At 40.7% G+C, this 25,273-nt stretch overlaps 1 protein-coding gene and 1 long non-coding RNA gene across 5 annotated transcripts in view; one reads left to right on the top strand and one right to left on the bottom strand.

The window, feature by feature from the left end:
• The window catches only part of LOC147048740 (uncharacterized), a 149,200-nt gene that overhangs the window by 30,161 nt on the left and 93,766 nt on the right, over window positions 1-25,273 (bottom strand). For all 3 annotated transcript variants that reach the window (XR_015067577.1, XR_015067575.1, XR_015067576.1), the window contains 2 exons: window positions 18,700-18,872; window positions 435-540 (listed from right to left, as the gene is read on the bottom strand). This is a non-coding gene — a long non-coding RNA (uncharacterized LOC147048740). The remainder of the gene's footprint in view (window positions 1-434; window positions 541-18,699; window positions 18,873-25,273) is intronic.
• Window positions 1-25,273, top strand: part of LOC147048744 (metabotropic glutamate receptor 4-like) — an 89,561-nt gene that overhangs the window by 26,232 nt on the left and 38,056 nt on the right. For both annotated transcript variants that reach the window (XM_085924104.1, XM_085924103.1), the window contains exon 3: window positions 21,194-21,410. In XM_085924104.1, the coding sequence (XP_085780230.1) occupies window positions 21,194-21,410 (217 nt within the window). The remainder of the gene's footprint in view (window positions 1-21,193; window positions 21,411-25,273) is intronic.

Below are 25,273 nucleotides of genomic sequence, written 5' to 3'. Positions count from 1 at the left end.
GTTTGAAACTACACGCAGCTTTCTTGTGTTGTGTTCACTGACCATTTGGGAACACTTTAAAAAAAAAAAGACTCAAGGTACAAAATGAGTCAGCGACCTCTAAAATGGATCGACACAGGAATTTGGTGGTGTTTATTGTGAACATAACATACGCAATTATTGTTAAAATTTAAGTCAACTTACAAATAGACATTTTCAAAACCTCCAGCAGAACATTTTTTTCATTTCAGTTTCTCATTTTAGTCCGACTCAGACAGTTTGGGACGAATTCCAGGGCTCGTACTTCGATGAACTACGACAAGGGAATTTGCTTAAAAATTATCTGAAAAACGTTCACTGTGAAACCTTTGTAGAGTGGGCACACCACAAAGGTGTTTTCTAAAATAATATAATAATAATCCTTTTTTCAAGAAGCTGACTGAACCGTGACTCACCAAAGTGGCTACAGCTGTCGTCTTTGAAGACAATCTTAGTTTGAAAGGTTTTTCTAGCCGTCTTCCGTCCGTCTCAAGCGTCGCATCTTATGCTGCCAAGCTGTCACTTTGAGAGAGAGAAAACAAACGGTACTCATGCTCCAACAGACAAAATGGTGAATTGGATCCACTGGTGACAGCTCGTCTCGGTTTGACAAAACAGTGAATGCTGCTTTAATTACAAACTTGCCAAGTTGACTCCCCCCCCCAAAAAAAATAAAGATTCTAAAACTTAACTTACGGTCAAATCAAAAGCTTACTAACTAATTCCATGTTATATGCATCTAAGGGTCATTGAAGATTGTGAATGTTTGTTTATCCGTGCCCTGCGATTGGTTGGTGACCAGTCCATGGTGTACCCTGCTTCTCTCTACGAAATTCAATTGGTCTAAGGTTATGCGTATTGTAACGATAGCAGCGATGAGGCTCTTTTTTTGACTGTGTACGAAGAAGGACTATTGTGTCTCTGCGACATGCTAATTGAATGGCGCGTGAAGTAGAGAGTGTCGGAGGTGTCCTTGTTCCCGCTTTTGGCACACTGTCAAGCACGGAAAGAGCAACGCCACCAAGCTGACGGCGTGAAAAAGACACAACCGAGCATGTGCTCGTCAAATGTGTACGTGTATGATAAAGAAGAAGCAGCAGTCGTTATGGAGACGAAGAAGTGGCGCATATCTTAAACAAATAGCAACAATAATGTGTCAACATCTAATGATATGCTGGATTTTAAACTAAATAAAAATGACTTGTTTTTTAAATTGCAGCAAAACAGAAGCAGATTGTGCAGATATAATCGTTGATTGCTTCAAACATGATCTAGGGCTAAAACCCCCGCTGTGTAGGGAATGTGTTACAGTCTAGTGGATAGCTGGAGTTCAAAACTAGATGTGGAAAAATGCACCGAAGCAGTAAGGATAGAGGCAGCGTGGACAGAACAAATGAGTGACCAAGCTCCTTGGAACCTCTACATTGATGCTGTGGAGCGACCATGCCACTGGAGCACTGGGGTTGAAACCAAAATAAAAGACTTATTTGAAGAAATGCCTTGCAAGAACAGAAGCAGCCTGGGCTGAAAAAAGGAGGTAGCCTGGATACCTTGAACACAAACATGACATCACAAAAATTTTGAAAAGGTTTTAACAAAACACTAAAATGGACTCAAATGTAACTTTGTTGACAAAAGAATTGGCCTCACCTGAAATCGAGCTGTGGGATCACATCGCCCTTCTGCCTTTCTAGAGATAAAAGGATGACCTTTTTTGTCTTCCCCTCGCTCTCTTTCAAAACTTCTCTCTCTTAAAACTTCTTGGGGCTTCAGCTCACCCTGTTCTCTTTTTTTTTTATCTCTATGGAATTCTCAAGGTTCTTTTTTCTCGGCACGTTCTGCAGAAAGATCTCTTGCTTCCTGACAATTTTTATTTTTTATTTTTCTCCTTTTTTGTTGGCGCACTCACCCTTCGCTCGCTTCAACTGTGGGGGAGAACTCAAATAAATTTTGGGGTTTTCTGCTATCAACCACCTGAAGCAACAAGCTAGCTGTGTCTCTATGCCTGAAGGTCAGGAAAACCACCCGCGTGGTCCTGATGAGGCTCCCAGACCACAGCGAGAACACAATACCAATATTGTTCATCATCCAAACCACTTACTATAGAATATTTAAACCAATATTTTGGCATTTTTTTCCACTGTATCTGTGGGCAGGTACTTCAGAGAACCAGCTATTTTAACAGAATCAGTCCATTTTCAGAATATATTCCATTTAGGTCTATTTGAAACATTCCTGTCATGATGAGTCATAATGTGCAGACCGCCCTCCCAAAATGCAATAAACACAAGCATCATTTCACTGTTTTAAAGCCTGCAGAAGATGGTCTTGTTTCAACAACATTTAGTGAAAAATAGTGAAGGTCAGTTAGTGCTCCTACTTAAAAATTCACACTAATTGGAAGCAATTTTTAATGAGCGAAGGCCGCAATAGTTTTTTTTTTGCGGAACTTTTTTGACAAAAACTAAACGGACAAGGGAAAAGTTATAATGGCACCCAGTGAAGAAGCAACACTCTTTTTTTCAGCCCTCCCAAGCCAATTAGCGTTCAAAGGATGTCGCGTTTGACGTCAGGCCGTCAACAGAAAAGTCCATGCTCATGTTTCGTGTGCGCTTATGAATTCGTTGCCCTTTAAGGACTGTTGCGGAGGGTCATGTGAGTTCATTGAAAACTGTTATGATTGCATTTATTCCCTACATACTTTGCAAACATGATTCATTTGAACCGGAAAAAGCATGAAAACTAATTAATAAACTGTCATTGGTGGATATTAAGAGTCAAACATTTTAATTGGATTTTACAAATTACTGTACCACAAATGTGTCGACACAATCTTCCACCTAATAATAAAGACAATATGACTGTTTATAGCAATGAAAGGTAACTTTGTGTAAAATCTGACTTTTTAAGTACTACCATTCATTTGCAGTTTGGACACAGACAGGGTGAACATTTCCCTCTCAAGAAGAAGACTTCGGAAGTCTCAAATAAGACCACGGATAGTCCCTGGATTTGTTGGTAGTCACTTCAAAATTCACTACATATAGTGACAAAGTTGTTAAGATGGCAACAGTGGGTAGTTCTTGCTTTGTGACATCGCCGGCAGAAAAGGGGATGTGAGGCACGGATGCTATCGGTGTTGAGCAGCTCCCCGAACGACGGTCAAATCAAAGATGCACGAGTGAAACTTTTTCCAAATGTAGCGCTGACGGGCAGAGTCTGTTTGCTGAAGCGTAACACAGCATTGAAGTGTGTGAAATGAAGATGCAATAATTCAGTTGTCGGGCATAAAATTGGACATTATGCAAATGAAGCTGGGTTAATGAAGTTTACCTTGCATACAGAATGTATGGTGGCATAAACCAGTGACACAATAGAAAACAATGCAATTAAGAATGCAATTAAAGCACAAGTGGAATAGGAACTCATGAAAAACGTGGATGTAGACAACATTGTTAAGTGACCATATGGAAGCATCGACTAAAAAACTCAAGTTTAAACCACCCACAATAGAAAATGACACTGTGAACGAGGATACCAACTGCATGCTAGTGAAAAAAAGAAAGTCAGTCTACTATTGCACAAAGTGATGAAGTGGCTCTTTTGAAGAACTTCACCAAAGTTCACTCGTCTTGTGATTAGTCTCTTTCAACAAACTGTAGCAATTACCTCAATGGTGTGCTTTTTTTTATGTGCCTTGTGTAATGTGACAATGGTATTTCACCCATAACATGACAGTGACCATCCCATAAGAATCAAGAAGGGGGAATTTGAGGGTTTCCTCTTGTCAGCTGCACTCAAAAATCAACGACAGCTTTATTTCAGAGCTGGTTGTTGGAAAAGTCCTGCAATTTTATTGCACTACAGAGGCTTCTCAATTCACAATAAATTTCCGTTCCGAGTCAGCAATGTAACCCTAAATTTATATGTATTGTAGTCAATACCCAACCCGAGTTTCCACAGTTGTAAAGTCAAAATTACAGTCAATATTTGGAGGAAAATACTTCTAAACCATGCATATAAAACTATTAAATGAAAAATAGTATGGAGCAAAGGTTCATTGCGTGCTAATCGTACCATAGTAAACTGAGGGACCCCTAACTGAAGATTTGGTATAAATCTGATATCAAGCAAATACAGGGATGCTAGTCATTTTTTGGTCCTTAAAATACTACTTGAAAATGTATTTGTGACAAAATCAAAAATGAGGTCCATTACCAAACCGCGTTAGACAGAAAGTCACGTAGGATTGAAGCGAGTATAATCTTGATTAAGAGATACTGCATACCAAAATCTATGGTACCAAGGCACTTTGCTATGATTTCAATCTCTTGAAACAAAATGACCTTTAAATGAATGCAGACATACAGGGATGCTGTTTGTCACTGTCAAATTATCTGATACCGAGCTTTAGGTTAGAATCACTGTCGAAGCTGGCCCTCATGCATCTTTCATGAAGAGTACTACAGGATTTGCTTTTCTGAAGGGGCTGCTGGTATGCTTTCACAGCATGTGATCTGTGGTGTAGTGGGACCGAATCACCATTCCCACCCCAAAGTGCAAACGGCAAAATTCATTCAAATAAATGACTGAACTTATTAGCAAAATTGTACATTCATAAAATGGGATCACAAGATACAAAAGCTTCTGCGTTTTCCTCTTCAGTGCTCTTGTAATAAAAGAAGAAAGCATTTACAAAGAAAGTTACTTTCCATTTCAATGGCCGATATCACAGCTTTCTCATCTCTCCGAAGCTCAGATAACACTCTGATATTCCTTAGCTACCAAAACTGTGGTAGACTTGCCCCCCTCCCCACTCCAAGTTTGTGCCATCTAAGGAACCTTTGCTGTGTCAAAAGGCGGAAAAAGGCCGACTTTTAAAGGCAGTTTAAAAAGGCAGTGAATGTGATACTACCTAAGATGGTGGAAAATTGACGGTTCCGCTTTGTCCTTCTATTTTATGTCAGTGCCATTTATAAACAACAATATGGAACAAAATGCCTTTTTTTTACTAGCAGTGTAAAAAGAGTTTGACACAAATGGTGTCAGAGCTCAGATACTTCGACAACTTCATCCATTCAAAGGCTGAAAGATGCTGGCCTTTAAAACTGTGTGAAAGGGACTAGAAACACAGAATGGGGCTTGACACACAACCTCTGTTGTGGTCCCAACACTTTGTCTGAAGGCCGAATATTGTCTGGTCAACTCTATCTCTTCATCTCATGTCCTAAATCTAGAACAGCCACATGGGAAAAGAGCAAAAACACAATTTTGCACAGAGTCCAAAAGGGCTTTAGAACGCTGGTGGTGTCACATCTTGATATGACCCTCTGAAAGCAGAGAAGTTGCCAGATCTATTTCTATTTATTATTTCCATTTCCCATCCTCCAAAGGTGGAAAAATGCTGGGCCGACTTCTTCACATGGAAAACGGTAGAAAGATGTTGACCTTTGCAAGCAGTGCAAAAAGGCCTTTGACACAGAAGGTTTCCAACCTATTCCGTCACAATTGCCCAGTTGACTTTATCGACCCATTTTATGTCATTATTTAAAACAGTGACAAAGAAAATGATGGCGTTTGTTGGAACTGTAAAAATAAACATTCAGAATCCACTTGTACAATTGACCTCAGCTACTCCTGTTGTCTTGTACTGATGATTTCAAAAATCAATACGATCCTGGCACAGATAGAGTACAACAGTGCCGTGTAGAATGCAGTTCTAATCAACTGCAGGAGTTTCTAACTGTTCAAAGTAAAGTCGCACAAAAGAGTAACTATGAATCTCACTGATCTTCAAAGTAGGAAGTTAGCGCTGGGCCAGTGTTGAACAACAGCGGGCAAGTTAGTTCCCTTTGACAGGACTCCAGTTTTGATCAATCGTACAGTTTTTTTTTTTTTTTGGGAGAGCTACTCACGGGCCTCAAGAGGAGCCCAGGAATGGAAGCAGGAAATTTTCAATTACCAGGAGACTCAACCTCTTGAGACGTGCCTCCCGACGGTAAATACAGTAAATGAAACGAGACGGGGCGGACGAGCCAACATTTGTGGCGAGCCAGGGGACAAACGTCAGCGGCGTGGTGACATTGCCAATATCAGTGAAGAGATAAGATGACAAGACAAGAGCAGAGGCGTGGTGTTATTAGGCATTGGAAATTTGCATATTTCGCCAAAGGGGAGAGAAAACAGCCAGCGGGTGCTTCTATTTAATTAGCAAGCAGGAACTGTCGGGAAGCTAATGTTTTCCTTTCTACACCAGAACGTCGCAAGTTTGTGCAATCCAGGTCAAGCTAATCATGTCTGCTGCAATGCATTTGCTGACTTTTTCTACTTTTGTGCCCAAAGGCTCCTTCATATTAGACACACTTTAAGTGACTCATCCCAGTCCCATTCAAAAGAAGGTCACAAGGGATGGGGAGTTACTAAAGGTTATTTGAATGCAGGTAAAAAGTCCATCATGCTGTAAATTTGGCAGCAGTACGACAACAAAATTAAGGACAGGTTTCATTTTTATGGACTCCAAGAAATGGCCAGTTACCTTAAATGTCTGCTTCAAACTCAAATGACAGGCCATCTGTGTACTTTCAAGGTTCTTGAGACAAGTCTACCCAATTGCGCTGTGAAACAGGTTTTGAGGGCTGAATTTTTAAAGGCTTAGCTTTTTAAAGCTCGCTCTTTATGAAGGACCCTATAGAAATGGTCAAAATGACAAAGTGACAATAATATAATCAAAGGGCTTCTGTCCCAGATGGCATCGTATTGATCACATTATCAGCGTTATCATGACTCCACATACTGATCTCCTTGGAACATCATTATTCCATATGGACAGGCCGTTGACGGGGGCAGTCGAATAGAAACAGCAAAGGGGATCGATGGCTACGCTGTGGCGGCAAGCTCTCCTTGTGGGAGTTATATTATTAGATTCCATACAATCTGATAACCCTTTTGCTTTTGATTGATCTTTTCCATTTCAAACAGGCGGGCCTGTATCGATGCTTCTGCCCCGTAATCAAAGAGTGAAATGGTGTTTTTGTGTGTTTTATAATAAAGAAGCCTCACTCATTGTGTGGGTTACTTCTACCAATGCTGTCTTGCCGACAAGATTTAATTTGTCAGATGATACTGAACGAACAAAAAAAGCAACAAAAAAAAAGCCATGATTTCATCGTGGCACAGTGTATTTAAAAGATCATCGAAAAGATTATCTATCAACCATGACTGTAATGAGATCAGAGCGAAAAGACCCTAAAATGGCTGTATCAAACCAAAATGGCGGCCATCCGATGTGTTTCCAGTATGGCTTATTTTATGAAGGTTTACTCATGGCTGGCTACTAAATTTTACATAGCCTAGTGAAACTGGCTTCAAGGGCTGAATTTTTAACAAATTCTGGAGACAAGTCCCTTTAGTAGGACCTCCAGGCTGCACTCACCAGGATGCACCAGGCATATATGATTCCTCCTCAAATCCAATTTTTAGAGCTGACTCTCCGCAGAGTTGTAGCAAGTGTCCCAATTGGATTAGACCATGTTCAGGCAAGGCTGGATCAGCAAAATGCATATAAGTAAATATTGTAGCACCAAACAGTTCACCCTAACATCTGGTGTCTTCAAGGGTTAGGGTTAGGCAATTTCCTAACCCTAACCCTTTTTTTAGACTTTATTGGTGTGTAAGTCTGCTTATGCCAAACATGTCCATCAGATTTCATGTTGCTGTAAAACTGGCTATGAATTGAAGAGCAAGTGAGCAGAAAGATTCTTCCACTGGTGGTTGATGACATAGTTACGTTATCTTTTCTGCTGTTTTACCTAATGTAATGTGATATACTGTGTTTTCCGGACTATAAGCTTTTTCCCCAAAATTTTGAACCCTGCGGCTTTTTATGTGACTCGATTTCTGGATTTTTACTGAAAAGCCGTCAATAGCTTGACTTGTTCTTTTCACATCCAACTAATGGAATTACCGAACACGTCATTGTGAAACAATGAAAGTGTCAGAGTTTGGCCTCAAACTGAATATTCATTTGCCATGCTGAAGGAGGAACTGACTAAGAGAGAGAAAGACTGAGAGAGAGAGAGAGAGAGAGAGAGAGAGAGAGAGAGAGAGAGAGAGAGAGAGAGAGAGAGAGAGAGAGAGAGAGAGACAGACAGACAGACAGACAGACAGACAGACAGACAGACAGACAGACATCATTAAATCGAGTGCAAGGCAGGTTTGTTGAGGTTTTGATGCCTGTTTTTGTAATGACTGAAATTGACACGCGACATTGTCAGTTTGAAAACAAGAGGGCACATAAGTGAGGTAATCACATTTGACAGAAACTGAGAAAACAGCACTGCGTAATTTCTGTTTGTGTATTTTTGAAGGAAGTCACACAGGAAAGAGTGCTTGAGCACAGAATTGCTCTCCTCAACAGCCATCCATCCATCAGCTGTTTTAATAGCACTTGTCCTCATTAGAGTTGCGGGTGAGTTGGAGCATATCACAGATTACGTTTGGCGAGATAAGCACGGTACAACCTGGAGGGGGCGCGAGCCAATTGCGCAGCACATAAACAATCGACCTTCCATCCATTTTCAATAGGGCCCTGGGTGAGATGGAACCTTGCAGAGCTCACTTTTTCACACAGAATTTGACGACCCTGATTTAACCGCACACAATGATTATTTGATCCCAAGTGTGACTTGAACCGGCCACATCAAATATTTCAATCGTATCGGGCGGAGAATCAATCTGCAATCAGAACACAGAATAACCTTTAAGGCTTAAATAAATGAAGTCATTCAATTAGCAAAGCGGTGGCGGTCTAGCTGTCTGGCAGGCATTAGCATTCACTTGGAGTTGCATTCATGCTCAATAAAGGCCTCTGTAGTTCAGAATTCAAAAGTCCAAGCGGTTGTAGGATTTGGAATTGAACTTCTTTGAACACTGAACTTATTTTGTCTGAAGATAATTAAAAGTAATAAAGTAAAGTAGACCTCATTGGGAAATTTCGTTTAAAAAGTCAATCAAATAGCAATGGCTCAGTGACATTTGTTGTCCATTTTCAAGGTAGGCTCACATTTTATTTAACCTTGTGAGGCAACTGTGGTGTGACTTTGGAGAAGTCACTTAACCCAGGTAAACGTTTCCAATACATAGTACCGTTTTCATATTATTACTCACTTTCTACTGCCCGTCAAATCTAATTATTCAGGGGGCTGGAATATGTGAATTTTTCCACTCACTTTCTCCGTCTTCCTGTCTCCGACTCGACTGACTTGCCAAACCCCTCTGAACCTGTCGCAGCTGTAAAGCTGCCCATCATCCACTTTTAATCATTAACCGGTTCCGAAAATGTGCTGTGAAGTGCCAATCGTTGCTACCGCGTGCCAGGGGGCTTGAGCACACTGATCATGCAATTCTCATGGCAGAAGGCGGGAGTGTCCAAGGACGCTATCGCCAGGCTCTTTGAGGGATGCACTGACACGTTTGCTCAGCCGTCTTTTACTAAACGGTCTACCGTGGCCACAAATGAGAGTTTGGCAAGATGTATCCCCCTCATCCTGCAGCTAGCGTGCAGTTGTGGCTCTTCTCTTATGCATAAGAGGATGCTTAAAGTATGATCCATGCATGCAGAGAGGATGTACACAATCAGGCATGTCGCATTGTTCATTTAAGACAATTACCATAGGAAAAACCAATAATGAAATACTTCAGTAGTTTGGGGTTGGTTGACCTTTGAACTGGCAAAGTTCATACCTGGATGGTCTTACAAATTTGGGTAGCTTCTGACCTTAACTCTGACCCAGAACTAACGCCAACCTTAACTCTGAAGGCTAACCTTAAACCTCTTGTAAATATGTTAATAATGTGACTTCAGAGTGAAAACTGTATTGGACAATGTCTTTCGAAATTCCAGTCGTCCGCTTCGAAAAGGAAAAGCTGGATTCCACAGGAAAAAGCTCACAGCTGTGCCACTTTGATTTCCAACACCTCGCTATGACCAATGCCGTTGCTGTAACAGCGGAATTTATTTGATGTGCTGGTGAGGGAGTGGAGGGGTGGACTATCAACTGGATTGCCAATGAAATGTCTTCTGCTCCCCGGAACTGTGGATTGGTTCCACCTTATCTACCTTAAACATGCCTCCGCTGACTTCTTAACGCTTCGTTTTCATGGAGGCTTTTCATTGTTTTTGCACATACACGTAAAAACATCAGTCATTAGTCCATTACTGAACAAAAACACTGGTGTTTAGCAGGCAATTAAGTTCAATTGAACATTCATTAATTGATGTCATCGTTCTAAACTGGGATATAAGCTAACAACTCTAGTAAGCCTTGGATTTGACACATTCTGATGACTACAAAGGAAATGTCTCATGCACAAGAAATGGTAATTTTCTCATCTGCGGAGGCAAGAAGCGGGTGGGTGGGGTGAAACTGATCGACGCCGCTGAGTGCTCCTCCACATCAGGACTCTAAACAATTGGGAAAATATAGACGACAAAGCCCGGCTGGTGGAATTGCTCTCAAAAGGCTTTGATTGAAAGCGTATGTCAGGCAATCAAAGGCCTTGTGTATTTCAAGTCGAGAGGGGTCGAATCGAGAACGCGGTAAATCCGCCCGCCCTGATCTGCTATTCAGAACCTTGCTGGTTTTTCTGCTTCCTCATTTGCAGCATTGTACTCCAAAATTGAGTTGACAATACATTCAGTCCAACGGTCACGGAGCAAATACCGAGATGCAGATCAAGCAGGTTTTTTGGGGGGGGAAACTACTCTGTAATTAAGCGACCGCCTGTTGGCTTGAAATGCTGCCAGAGTAGCAATAAAGGCTCCCCAACACCTGCTTGCTTCTCTGAAAAAGATGTCACAGAGATTGCTAAAAATAGTTTGACTAGCAGCTTGACTCGCTCCAAACACTGTGATGTTGCGAATGCTACATCCCGCTTCTCACAGGTGCAAAAATACAACCCGTTAAAAACACCATCACAGTGTTAAAGTTGTTCAGCGTGATGAACCCTGTGGTGGTGATCACCTTTGAGTCACCTTTCCCTCAACCGATTTGCGAAAGGGTTACGGCACAAAAAAGCAATTCTGCCGCCAGTCAACACTTGGTCAATGACACCCCAGGTTGCGAGCCGTTATTCCCAGACTCGCGTTGTCATAGAAACATTGCCATCTGAGTCTTCTCATCTGTCACTTACCATTATTGGCTGCTGCCACTGGTAAACGGCACAAGATCATTGCGAGCTTTTGTCTTATTACGCTAGCCCCTATTGATTATAAGCTGTATTTATAAAATATAGCGACACAATACGCCTAAGAGACATACCTTGCACAAAGTCCTTCATTTCCTCGATGTCGCTCTGGAGATACCGCCACATAAGCAACAGTAAGAAACCTCTTGTTAAAAGTCTAAAGCTTGTCTTTAAGCTCTCCACTTGTTATTCCATAATGGTAATTTAGGAAGTTCGATGATGATGACGTCTTAAGAGCGACATTTTCACAAATTTGACTGTCAGCCGATCGGTGAAATGACACCAATGACGTTGACATCTGTCGGCTTACAGTCAACGGCTCATCGATTGCCATCACATCAGCTCTCGCCTTCCTACAGTTTTCCACGAGGTCAGACTGTCAAGCGGCCCAGTGGGGGACCCTTCAGTAATCATCAAAAATTAATCAGGCTCTCTCTCCATTTCCCCCTTTTTACCCTGGCCACTATATCACCTGCATTAACCCCAGCACGGCTTTGAAGGGGCACATTTTTAATCACCGAGGCACTGGAAAAGCATCAATAATTGAGACTTTTATTCATTAAACAACAAAGGGAAAGCAAGGGGGAGCATCCAGGAAAGAGGATTCTGCAGGGTTTATCCAGTCTAAAGCTGGACAGGAAAGCCTGATCTTTGGGAATTTGGACTGAAATGTGAATGATGTTTCTTGCAGTGTGCTACATGACGGATGTGTGGGCAAGTGACAAGTGTCACAAAGGCACTCAATGAAGATGATCTCCTTTTTACTTTGACAGGTCGCGGAGACCACCCTTTGATAGATTTCGGAAGAATTGATCGCATTCTATTGTCAATTCCAACATGAAGTATATTTTGTTTTATTTTCCAAGTGTCTCCATCACATTGTCCAGTGAGGAGGCGGCTTTCCTTTTTCTATAGTATTGCCCGCTTTTATTGGATGAAAGGACGTGAGCTATGTTTCTCTTTCGGTCCGCTCTTGATCGCTATTGAGGCAAAAAAAGCAGATTTTAAAGTGGAACAAACGGATGGAGCCACCAGGCTGAAAGGACTCTTTTTTTTGTTGTCTATGTTCTTCACTCTTTTATTTATTTATTTATTTATTTATTTATTTATTTATTTATTTATTTTTACCGCATTTCTCCTCGTCTGTATGCGCCAAGTGGATATTGTTCATAAATGCAGAGCAGCTGCCAGCAGCACCTTGCATACTAATGAATTCATGGGGAGAATATTTATTATTGCACCCCAAATGCAGTTAAGAGTGAGCCGCAGCCCACCCTGGGAAAAGATACCATTAATCGCATGCTTGCCTGCACGCTTTATTTTTTAAGATAAAAATCTTTAACTGGCCTATGTATTCAGAGACGGACAGAATTAAAGACAAAATATCTTTACAAGTCGAATTACAAACTGGGTATTGAAATGAGCTGCTCTAAATGGAAATTGCTTGCCCCAGAGTGCGTGAGTGCAAATAACAGCATATTTGTTACACAGCCTTGATTTTAATTTACTACAGTGACCAGAATGGGGGGGAACTGTTTTTCCCATAAAGGATTAGGATTGGTATCTGTTTTCATTTTTTCCTGTGGTTTATTAAAAGCAGAGTACACAAATACCAATAATCAAGCCAAATTTGAGGGTTTTCATGGACCATGAAAGAGTGCAAAGGCTTAGATTAGGTCTGATATCTCTAGTCTAAAAGATTATTGTCATTATCTTGTGGTGCGGGGAGTGTTAAGATTTATTCGTAGTCCCAATTAACTCAAGGCTTGGGGCTGGCAATTGTATATATAAAGTCATATCAAGTGCTGGCTCTCTTATTGCAGAGCTTGTCAAAAAGTACAAATTGACATGTAGTTTTCCAATGTATGCAACTCTATACTAATGTGTTATGTTGAACCTGATTGCGCATATGCAGCATGGACTACATGAATGAACACCATCTGGTTTCTTTTTTTGCAATGTGTCATCAAAATGCTGAGATTTTTTTCGTCAGGTTTAATTCAGACGGCAGCATGTTTCTGAGGTGCATCTCATTAAAGATAGATCAAGAAAGTAGCACACGAACATGAATATTTTTAACAATTTACGTGATAAAAAACAAGCTTGAAGGGGAAGGGTTTTTTTTGTCTTTGAGATGCCAAGTTTCAGGTCATTGGTGATGCGGTCAAGAGAGGCAAGGTTCACCCTAGATTGTTCAGCAGTCAATTGCAGAATCAAAGTCTTGTAAAAACAGCTTGTATCATCTTTAAGCTATCAAAGCCACAAGACTCAAAGTTTCCGTAGCTTGCGTGTGAACTTGGTTTGAACTCGATGTCGTTAGTCAGACTGCTATAGTTCAATAACTAAAGACACCATTTTTTAAACCCAAAGTCCCAAATACACCCGCAAGTCTGAGAAATGAACCACGAGTCATCGTTGCACAGCCAGTTATTCAACTGAACGCTGCGGCCGATAATGGCTTATTGACCAACGCGTGAAGTGAGACTGATGCTGCTTCGTGGATATTTATGATTGCTAAATATCCCCACTGGCACCACACACACCACCCATTAATTTTTTTCTAGCTACATTTTGAAAAAGATAACTTATTGTCTATATTTACAGAGGTTAAGGTTAATCAAGTAATGCACAAAGAACCTCAGGACAAATTACAGAAATAGGGAAGTTTGATTCTGTTCTTTTCCATTCTTTTATAATGGGGGATAAATATAATCTACTTGTGGTTGTGCAACAGTGCATCAATCAAGTTGTTTCAAATGTGAAGAAAAAACATAATATAAAAGTACTCTTGTCAAGGGCAGTGAATGTTAATTACTCCCCCCCTTGCATTTCATGTGCACCTCGAGGCTGAGCTTTCAATATTCCGATCCCAAATAAGGGTGGTGTCGGCTAAACCTCTCCCACATTTCTTGTAAACAGTCAGGAAGCAGCTGCTATCAGACAAACTCGAGGTCATTCCTGAATCCAAACAAGAAGCAGCTGTCTTTTTTGGCAGTCTTGATATCTTCTACTATGTGACCGGATACCAGTATTTTATGCGTGCCGTTATCGGTTTTACTTTGGTATTTTGGTAGGTTCCATTGGGGTTCATTCAATAGGACTTGTGGCCTGAGTAGTTATCCACCAACTGCGAAGAAAGGACTAAGATTTAGATACTCTGTGACCAGTGTCTTACATTTGATGCCATCTTTTTGTTCTGTTTGACAAAAGCAGCACTCGGTAAAGATCTATAAACAACTACTTTTGAGTTTCTTTTGAAATGCTCATCACAACATTGCCAGTACAGTTAGTTAACAAAGGTTTCATGACGTTTGGATCCAATTCGCAATAATGGACAATTTTAAAACGCAGATTATGGATGAAATTTGGAGTTAATGCTATATTGACATAGAATACACAGGAGATGTGAGAAGCACTATAGCCAGGGTGAGCTCAAGTGGAAAAATCGAGTTCAAACCTCCTCCTACAGCTTTGTCTTCAGGTAATTGTGTTACCACAGACAGGAACTACATTCTCAATTATACTTCCACCCGTCTGTCTATTTGCCATGCCTATTATCCATCCATACAGTTCAGGGGTGCAGGGAGCTGCTGTGCCAGCGACTAGAAGAAAAACAACAGACAATTTAAATTGTGTTCACTAACTTTGTTTTTTGAAAATCCTTGGCTAGCTAGCTGTCCAAACTGATTATAAGTCCAAGCTACAAAAAAACAACAACCTGAATGTCAAGTCTTCCTTTCCCCAGAGCAGTGGTCTGTGCATTTTTAATAAAGCACAATAAAAACAAGGACGTTTATGCAGTACAAGACCTTCAACAAGGCTTACATGTGCACCCACACAAAAAAAGAATGAAAATAGCCAAACAGGAGGTCGGGTTTCATTCAAAGAAACACTATAGTAGACAGACAACTTAGAGAAAGTGAGGGGTAAGGGTCTTTTAGGTGAAATTTCACAATGAAGCTAAACTTCACGGGTGAATTAAATTTGACCTCTAAATTTTGAATGCACATGTCCAACCTTGCAATATTTCATTTCTTTTTGCACAAAACTCAGACTTGTATCCACACACAGTAACAAAAAGAGTTGTTGAGCAGCATAGTATTGTCCTCTAAGTTTATGGGCAGCAGTCTCTGGTGACTCCGCATTTGAATGTCAAAGGAGAGTTTACTGTCCCGTATTCCGCCGAGGTACTTAAAGCTGCCTGCTATTTCTACTGCTTTGTTGTTGATGGTGACGTGGTACAGGAGAGTGGAAGGACTGATTGTGATTGTTGACTCTTTTGTTTAGTGACATTTAGATGTAGGTGGCTGGGTGGAATAAGTGATGGCTTTGTGGCAGTCCAGAAAAGAATGGTTCCCTGTGAGGAGACCGAGGCTCGTACTGGTAGTTTGTCCTGGCAGATGAGCTGATGCGGTCAATGGTGTATACAGGAAATGACTCAGCCTCGTGGGGCTCCAGAATGTTTCTGAGCACTGGTAATGTTATTGCATCACAAAACTTGGAGTTCAAGTAAACATTTACAGTTTGATTTCAGCAAATAAGCTCTATGGAATGTCGGTGTAAAATTGGCGCTCCTCTGTGGAAGCTTCTTTTGTGTTAGAGGATGACTTGTGACCATGTTCAATCAAGTATAACATTTTGAGATTTCACCTAAATATAAAGTGCATTATAGATTAAATATATATAATAATAATTATTATTATTATTATTGTATTAGTATGTGCTGCAATGATCAATTTAGAGTTTTCAATGAACCTAATGAACCTGCATGGTTTTGAAACTTGAGAAACAAGCATGGGGAGAACATGACAACGCCCCACTGGAATGCTTGAGCCAAAATTTACATTGGAGACCTTTTGACTGTTAGGCAGATAACAAAAAAAAAACTCAATCATGGCATTTTTCCTGCATTACTATCTACAAGGACACAGGCAGGATGTACGCGGTTATTTCATTTATATTCACACCCTCCAGTATGTGTCCTTCAGCAAATACTAACGCAACAGACAACTTTGACAGTGTTCTTCCTTGGCATCCACTGGAGAAAAAAACGTTTTTTTCTTCCATCCCTCCCATGATGATGCGTGTTTAATAGTCAGCTCCAACTACAAAGACATAACCACATCACCGGATCGAGGCTTTCAATAGAAGACGGAAATAAGGCCCGGCAAGGTAGACCATTTCTTACCTGTGGAGAGAGGCTCTTCTATTCCTTTTTTTTTTTTTTTAGGTATTTGATCAGAGCCTTTCTGCGCACTTGCAGAGTCCTGCCGTACTTGCACTTCCTGTCTTGGCACCAACGCCATCATTCAGTCATAGTGGACGCTGACAGCGTGTATGTTTTTATATAGAGCTTTTCATACACCAGGGAATACCTTCAAGCTTGTAAAAAGAGAACCTCCCTAGTGGTGCTTCTTTTAAACCAACCTACTAGCTTCTATAGAAGATTTACTCTTGAATGTGGATTCAGTTCCCACCATATGTGCCCTGTGATTGAATGGTGACCAGTCCAGTGTGTAGTTTTGTTCGATGTAGCTAAAAGATCATTCATTCATTCAATCTTTTTTTTTTTTTTTTTTTACTGTGGCGGTCCGTATCCTCAACAGGCTACTGTGTGAGCAGTTGGCTTTTGGTGACAAGCGGGGTACACCCTGGACCAAAGTCATATCAAAAACAAGTTTGGATAGTGATATATGCGGGCCCCACATTGTAACCAAGCTTGACATACTATATATACTTCATGCAATGCAATGAAACGCACCGGACTACAGTAAACCCTCCTCTATCACGGGGGTTACGTTCCAGAACAACCCCATAAAATGTTGATTCCACAATATAGAAATACACAAAAATATATCCTTTTTTTTCTCTTTCTTTTTTTAACCCCTTAACAGTCCAGAGTACCGCGTGTAGGACAGTTGCTATTTATAGAACAAGCTGAGGAATTTGCATCGCCAACAAATATTAATATAGTGTCCATTTTGTTTGGATTGCTTACTACCACGGATTGTCTGCATCTCAACACTTTCTTCATTATTTTAATGGTCTTATGTACAGCAGCTCGACACTTTATAGGTTGTGGACAGAAACTGGGCACTTTTCGGCGATAGGTATATAGATATACTCGAAATGTTTACATTGAGCTCAAAGGCAGCAGCGCCTCTCCAGTAGCCAGACACCCTCCTAATTGCCGTCACCCACCGAGGCACAGATGAAAGTTTGACTTTGTCGGAGTAAGTCGAGCAGCAAATGGCGAAACCTCTTGAATGGAAAAGCTCTCCCCGCATAATGATACCACAAATCAGATTCTCGCCGCTGCGAGATTGCGCGGCAAACAATGGGGACTTTATGCCGTCGTTTCAATTGAGGCGTTGTGATATGAAGTGCCGAGGTGCACAGTAGTGGAAATTAATTTATTATGTCCGTTATATTATTACACAAAGAGACCTAATTTGTCTCTCTTGGAGTATTGTTGTGCTCTATTATGTTGGTTGTAATGACTTTATATCATATGCGACTCCCACATCTGTCACACCAGGTCTCACCAATGCTAATTCTTTTTGTGGTAGAATACACAAACAATTTGATAAATAAACTGTTTTTATAACAAAAGTGTATTTGAATGAAATGTGGCATGCACCCTATGAAGCAATATCAAATGGTGTTTCGCTCTTATTTCTCAATAATATTTAATATTAGATATCTGTCATTTTGAGCAGAATTCAATGGGGAAGAAGAGCTCTTTTAACAGGATTCAAATACATAATCTACTAAAGTCTCCTGATAAGGTACTCTCATAACGTCTCTGCAGTGTCTCTTTAAAGTATATTGCTTTAACCCCACCTGTCCCCCAGAAGAACAAAAAACACCAAGAGATTTACTCGGCCAGCTTTGGACTGCTCCATAATATTTCCATATCTCACATTTGACCTTTAATATTTTGACAGCAGGCTGAATTGAGAGGATGAGACAAAGCCAATAGGATTTAACTTTTTAAATATAGTATTTTAGGCTTTATCTACGACATGCTTCAATCTTGGCAAGTGCCAAAAACCACCATATTTCCTCAAATACTCGACTTATTTTCTTAACTGCAGCGACTACTAGGGGTTTATTTGATGCAATTCAACTTTCGAAGGACACAAAAAAATAAATAAAATAAAAGCTGCTTGACTGAATTACTTGTAAAAGCATTCCAGTAATTCCAATGCGAGCTGTATTGTGATATGCTTACTTCGGTGCATATTTGCGGCACAGATGTGAGAGCATGTATTTTGTGATGAGGGTTTGCTTTACAGTTGTGAAAACATGCTGACATGTACTTTGTGATAAAATTGAGCTTTAGAGTTTTACATGGACTCAGCGATGTTGGGTGACGCCCATGTCTTAAGACCATGTTGTATTGCATGTGCAAAACCATCAAAATCTTTTACATACCAGAATAATCTATCTGCTAACAGGGTATAAACCTTCCACTCGCATCTGAGCTCCTTGTTTGCTCCTCCATCTTAAGGGCCTGGTGGGCTCCCTGGTGGTCCTTTTGAGTGTCCAAGAGACCCGGGGATTCTTTGAAGCACCTCTTATGTGTGCTTATAGAGTCAGAGTCCCATCTGTTAAAGACAGACACAAGTAGCATTGTATCAGGAGCAGTATTTTGTGCACTTGGGGTATGACAATAAAACAGGACATGTAACTTATTATGATTGTGATGCACATATGATGTCTTTGGCTATTTTTGTAATCCATCCATAGACAAAATGAAAAGATAGCCTGTGACAATAAGCAAATAACAGGGCGCAATTTATTGCAGTGGTGTAGCATCATTATTTGTTCTTTTTTGTGACCCACCACAGAGAGGTCAATTTCATAATCGTCGAATCAGAAAGTCGCTGTCCCTGATTTGCCTTTTATTTGACGTTTATGTGATGCCATCACAGACTCGACAAAACGTGACGACAACCACACTGGCAAAAAAACTTAATCCCTAACAACCATTTGCCATGTGGCATTGAAAGTCTTCAGACAGATGGCCTTAACCCTCAATGATGACAGCATGTAATTGTTCAATTTGCATCAGGCGGCGGAGTAAACAATGAAGATGTTTCCGTGGAGGGATTAGCGAAGACAGGAGGAACAGAAAGGAAAAAAAAAAAGCACAGGTGGGAAGTTATTAGCATAACAATGCCAGGTCGATGTACCTGCCGGCTGTTTGCTTGTGTTTAGCACGCTATTTTACCACAGGGATGAATAATGGTAGGCTCACAGGTGATGTTCACCTTCAATTGGGGGGAACATGACTCATGTGCTGGAGCCAATGGAGGGATGAGGTCATATTGGAAACCACTGCCAGGACTGAAAAGGTTACATACTGAATACTTTTTGTTGCTGAGAAATTCCTGCTCCACACTTCTACCCATTTATCAGTAATATAGTTCATATTTGTGGAAATGTGAATATGTACTTCACAAGTCAAATCGTGCTTAATCTGCATTCTATTTCCTGCATTATAGTTTTCGGTTTTACACTCTTGGCCATCACCGGTCCCACTTATATGGTGGCATTACAAAAAAGTCAAAGTAAAAGCAAGCGCACAGACACTTAGTCTTGCTTGTTGCTATGCTAGCATTACATCAGCATACTAAATTATGATTGTTATGGGAGGAAGGGGATTCCTGTACTGATCATTTGGCACTAACCCTGACGCAGTCTGTTAGTGAGCATCGTGGCCCGCTAACATGAACTGAAAAAAATAAAATCCCCACAAAGACACAATTTTTCGAGGCTCTCTGCTGAGTTGTGCGCTGTTGAAAGCATATGGCTGCACACGATGCAAACACGCATCTCCTGCCAAGCCCAGGTACACTGACAAACCGGAGGGATGAAGTTTTCTGGACTTAACTTTAGGGATGAAAGACACTGGTGCAACTTTTGAGAGGGATCCAAATGGGAAACTGTAGTGCTTTTTGGAGTTGGCAGCGTGATGATGCTCTAAATAGAAGATTCAGATTCATACAGTAGCAAAAAAAAAAAAAATGAATTCAGGTGTCTATCAGAAGAGGACAGACACATTATGTACTGTGATTAGCAATGATGGAAGCTGGTTTCAAAACGATGCTGGGCTGACAACGGTTGGACTGTAATAATGACGAATGACAGATTGATCAAATTTGCATGCCCATCTCTGCTGAAAAGCATATTGTTCGTTCCCACATAACCTTAAAATCTCGTTTTGCAAAGGTGATGTATTTCCCACCTCCTGCAAACCAAGAAAATCGACGAAGTTTAATGAGAGACATGTTGAAATATTAAACAAAGTACAATTTGTGCATTTCTATCAGCAAACCATGCATCACTTTGACAGGTTTCAGTGTGCCTGCTACATAAAAAAAAAAAGTGTTATTTTGGGTTTCAGACTGTACCCACCGAGGAGCTTACACCGAGTAACATACTGTAGCTGACAAGAAATAATTGCCAGGTGCACTTGTCAGCTCTTTGCTATGGTGTAAATATCAAAACTCCAAAACATACGTGTGTCACTGAAAGATGGAGTGCAATATTCATTTTATTTTCAACACCTTTGCCCTCAATTTCAGTAATATCCACAAATGTTTTCTTTCATCAACAATTTCCAGGTGAAAATGTATTTTTGATGTTTCCAACAAACTAATCAAACAGAAATGTCTGTGAACATGTCTTGTGAAACAGGTCTTACAGACTCATGCCATCAAAGGCTTAATCTAGATCGATTTGTAAACATCAAAAAGTTGAATTCACCATTTATACTACACATTGGAATACACCAAATCCGAGACAGTCCTCAGTGAACTAAAGATACTGCACGTCTGACCTAATATAGCGAAGACTATTTAGTAAATATCAAAGACAGTCAGTCCAGAGTCTACATGACGTCAGTGTCGTTCTTTTTTTCCAGATCCCGCAAGTGAGCTACGCCTCCACAGCTCCAGAACTGAGCGACAACACCCGCTACGACTTCTTTTCCCGGGTGGTCCCGCCGGACACGTACCAGGCGCAGGCCATGGTGGACATTGTCAAAGCCATGCGCTGGAATTACGTCTCCACCGTGGCCTCGGAGGGCAACTACGGCGAGAGTGGAGTCGAAGCGTTCATCCAGAAATCTCGGGAGGATGGTGAGTGAGTTGAGAGAGCGTGTGGGTTGGGAGGGTGGAGTGGTAAAGGTGGCGGCGCAGATTTTCCCTTTCATCAACTTATCCGAGCGGACATATTGTACTATGCTGCAGAAAATTGCCCAGGAACATACTAATTAGTTCCAGAACAAGGAAAGTGTTGAAAGCCCTTTGATAGAATCTCTAAAAGGCTTTTTATTGCTTTTAAAAATGACATGGCTTCATATATGCAACATCAATGAGTTACTATAAGTAACATCTAAAGGGGTTAGAGGCATCAGCCATACTCTGCTAGTCATCTTCTATAGCCTTTCCCGGCAAAAGCTTTGGCAAGAGATGTGAGGTACAACATTGACCACTCACCACACAAATGACGAGTCACAGACAATTTAGAGTCTTACATGAACCTAACGTTTGCGTTTTTGGAACATGGAAGCTCGGCAAAGCACCAGATAAAATCTATGCAAACTCCATACAGGAAGATCGGAGGTGGTGGGACCCAAACCCTGGCTCGCAGAGCTGAGCGGCAGACTTTACCCACTACTGCAAAGTGCCATATGCTATCTTTCATTTTTTCTATGCGCTCGGTTGCGTCTAGGAATGAGGTATGAAATCCACTTGTGTATTGATTAGCGCTGTCTTTTTGAAAAACACATCCCCTTCTGTAAAAGTGCAGTCTCTATATTATGTTTGCAGGGTATGAGAAAAGAACTTTGCAGATGATGGAAGATGGTCACACAGTACCGTTGTTGGACGTAAAAAAGTAACGCCATTAGATAACTACCCATTTTTTGTTGTAATGCAGTAACTTAAAACATAATTATTCAAAATGTAATCCAACAGACTGATGATCAATGTGGTGAATTGAAAATAGCAAATTTCCAAAATCTGGTTTGACTTTGTTATGTTTTGGACTCATCCAGTATTTGAATGATTAGAAAATAATGTTTATTTTATTTTCTGCAATCTGCACTGTCAAATTGAGAAGATGTCTTGATTTCAAATAAAGAGATGGAAATGAACACGTTTTTAAAAAATTTAATGTATCCATTAATTGACAAATAATAAAGACATTAATGGAAAATTAGAATAATCATTAGTTGCAGCCCTAAAATGTTGGAAATAACTTGCACAGGGCCCAATATCCAGAGACAGGCCATCAATATTAGAGAGGTTTTTTTTGTATGTTTGGCTTAGCTAAAAAAAAAAAGTCGCAGGATGCTGAGGAACATACGTTCTCCTTTAGATAGTCTCCAAAAGAGTGGGTGTCTGACTGTGCACCATGAAAGCGCTCTTGGCACCGCAGCAGCAGCAGCAGCACGATACCAGATTGGCAATGCCACAAACTCCTCTGCAGCTCTCCTTTCTGTGGTTCCTGTGGAGTCGCCTCCACCCAGCACTTCCAGCACTTGTTTGTCATGCAACTTTTAATTCCAGCCCATCGCTCCACTTGTGATTTTGTACAAACAGTATTAAATATGAGGAATGAATCAGGGCTCATTGGCAATTAAATTCAAAGTCAATATTTCCTTCCAGTGAGGATGAGTCTTCATTAAAAACTTGCAGTGTTGAGACTGTGGAACAAAATGAAGATGATATTTCACTTTGTTTAAGTGTTTTATAATTCCACGAGCACATTTGCCTGCTTGATTCACTTTGTTCCATTGTTTAAGGCTTAATATTTACAGAAAGCAGTCCAGTGAATTATGACAGTCAGCTGCTTCAGCAACAACCCCGACGTGACCTGCTTTGAATTTCATTGCTTTGCCTCCCTAAAGAGAATGAGCAATAAAAGAGAGAACAAAGTGAGTTAGGTGCTGAATATGAGAATATATATAAAAAGAGCGAGTGAAGGGACTGGTTGATTTCTGCATTTCAATTTATCATGTCTGGTAAACACTGTGGCCTTGAACACTCTCTTTCTTGGTACATTTCCAGCCGATTGGTATCTATCATGAGCTGACCCAGGATGCCATCCTCTCTCTCACTGTGATAAAGTGAAATTACTTCTGTAAAAGCAAACACGAGTTGGGAAACATCACCTAAGTGGAAGTGTTTGCTGTCCAAATTGAAACAACAAGTTGCTTGTCAAACTCCACTGTATGAGACTGCGAGAGGATAAAGGTAGACTTTCCTGGAAAGTGTGCAGAATTGGACGGTAGCAGATGACGCCAATGTTTTATGCAACGCAATTTTGGAGAAGGGGTGTGAATAATTCTGGCCTTGACTATACATCCAACTCACAATTTGACTTCTATGTAGTTTTAATTCATCTGACCAAATTTGGTTGTGAAAGAGGCCGTCGCATGCTATTTAAGAACGGCAGTAACTTTACAGGACAGACCTACTGTACTACGGAAGTAAGACTGTGTTTGTGTGGTAGAAACTGACTGAATAACAGTTTGTCCAAAACATAAGCAATATTACAAAAATATGTTTAATCTCAGATTTCTTATTCTTAAATGAATTGAGAAAACTAAATACTGTATTCATTTGAGACTGAGTCCCAAATTTGAGTGCAGACAAGCCTCTCAGCGATGTTGATTACTTTGGAACAACCCCCCTCCCCCCAATAGATGTCATTAATCAACTTAATGAAAAACAGTGTCAATAAGACCCCTAACAAGATTTCCCCGGCAGACCGACAGCCCGCTTGACAGCCACATGAGAAAGCCTGCTAATGGAATCACTGCCATCTCCGTTTGATGAGGAGGATTACAAGCTTTAACTCCTCACTTTGGGTGACTAAGTTTATACATGCAGAGAATGAAAAATGAAGAAGCCAATACATACACTTCAAGAATGAATATTTGAATACAGAACATTTTCTTCAGAACATCCAACGATGATTCATTCAATTTTCCAAAGACACAAATTAAAAATAACAGTCATATTTTGTTCCACAACTCAGCTGCCCAGTAAAATAACTGTTTGTTCATGATATAATCTCCCCCAATACAGTAAATACAGTAAACAGTACTCGCAAATAACCATTCTCCAAATACTTCACTGACACTCATGAAATCAACCATGAAAAATCAAATTATAGGTACCAGGGTGATTTATTTCCAGGGAACGTCTGGTCATAAACGAAAGGACAAGTGACCGCTCGGGTGTGGGAATTGATGGCACTCGATGAAAAGATTGGTGTTCATCGAAATGATGATAAATCACCCTGAGGGGGAACAGATTTCAACGTAATATAGCTACTTGAAACAGAAATCAAACATGTAGTGCCTGTCAAAATAGGATTTATTATTTGGCCGCACCAGTACCCCAAACTGATACGGTTGGAAATAGTTGGGACACTGGTGTCACGCTCCATTTGTTGCATCTATTTCTCACATGGCATATATTAGCCACATTTATAGCAGCCTCATGCTAAAGCCCTCACTACTCTACAAACAAAAACAGTGCAGCTCAGACTCTGGACATCCATCCATGACCAAATAAAAATCCCTCCGCGGGGAAATGAGGGAGCAAAAGTCACAGGTGGACTAAAAGCCGGAGGAAGGGAATGTCGCCCCCTGGAACCCAAAAGGTGCGTTTGGTGGTGCGCCTTCAGCCTTTGCTCTGAAGTGCTTATTCAAATGATTGCGGTTTTCAAACCATGACATTTTAAAAACCGCCATAAACTTCGAAACAGCTCTTGCCAATATCAGATATGGGTTACTTGAACCGTGCATGGGTTAACCAACCCGCAGTGTAAATCCAGCCTTTGTTTGCTGTTGACTTTCATGAAAATTCTACGGTAAGATGGCACTCGAGAGATGTCCCTTGTCTTTTCTTAACACAAAGCAATAAAAGCAGAGGTTTTTAAACGTCGGTCGTGGCCGTCACCCACAGGGAAGGATCAAGCGTGACGT

Source organism: Syngnathus leptorhynchus, chromosome 11 (assembly GCF_054491065.1).
Source record: "Syngnathus leptorhynchus isolate UIUO chromosome 11, UIUO_Slep, whole genome shotgun sequence".
Taxonomy (NCBI): Eukaryota; Metazoa; Chordata; class Actinopteri; order Syngnathiformes; family Syngnathidae; genus Syngnathus; species Syngnathus leptorhynchus.
Note: the sequence above shows the minus strand (reverse complement) of the source record. Positions and strands in the feature narration are given on the sequence as shown.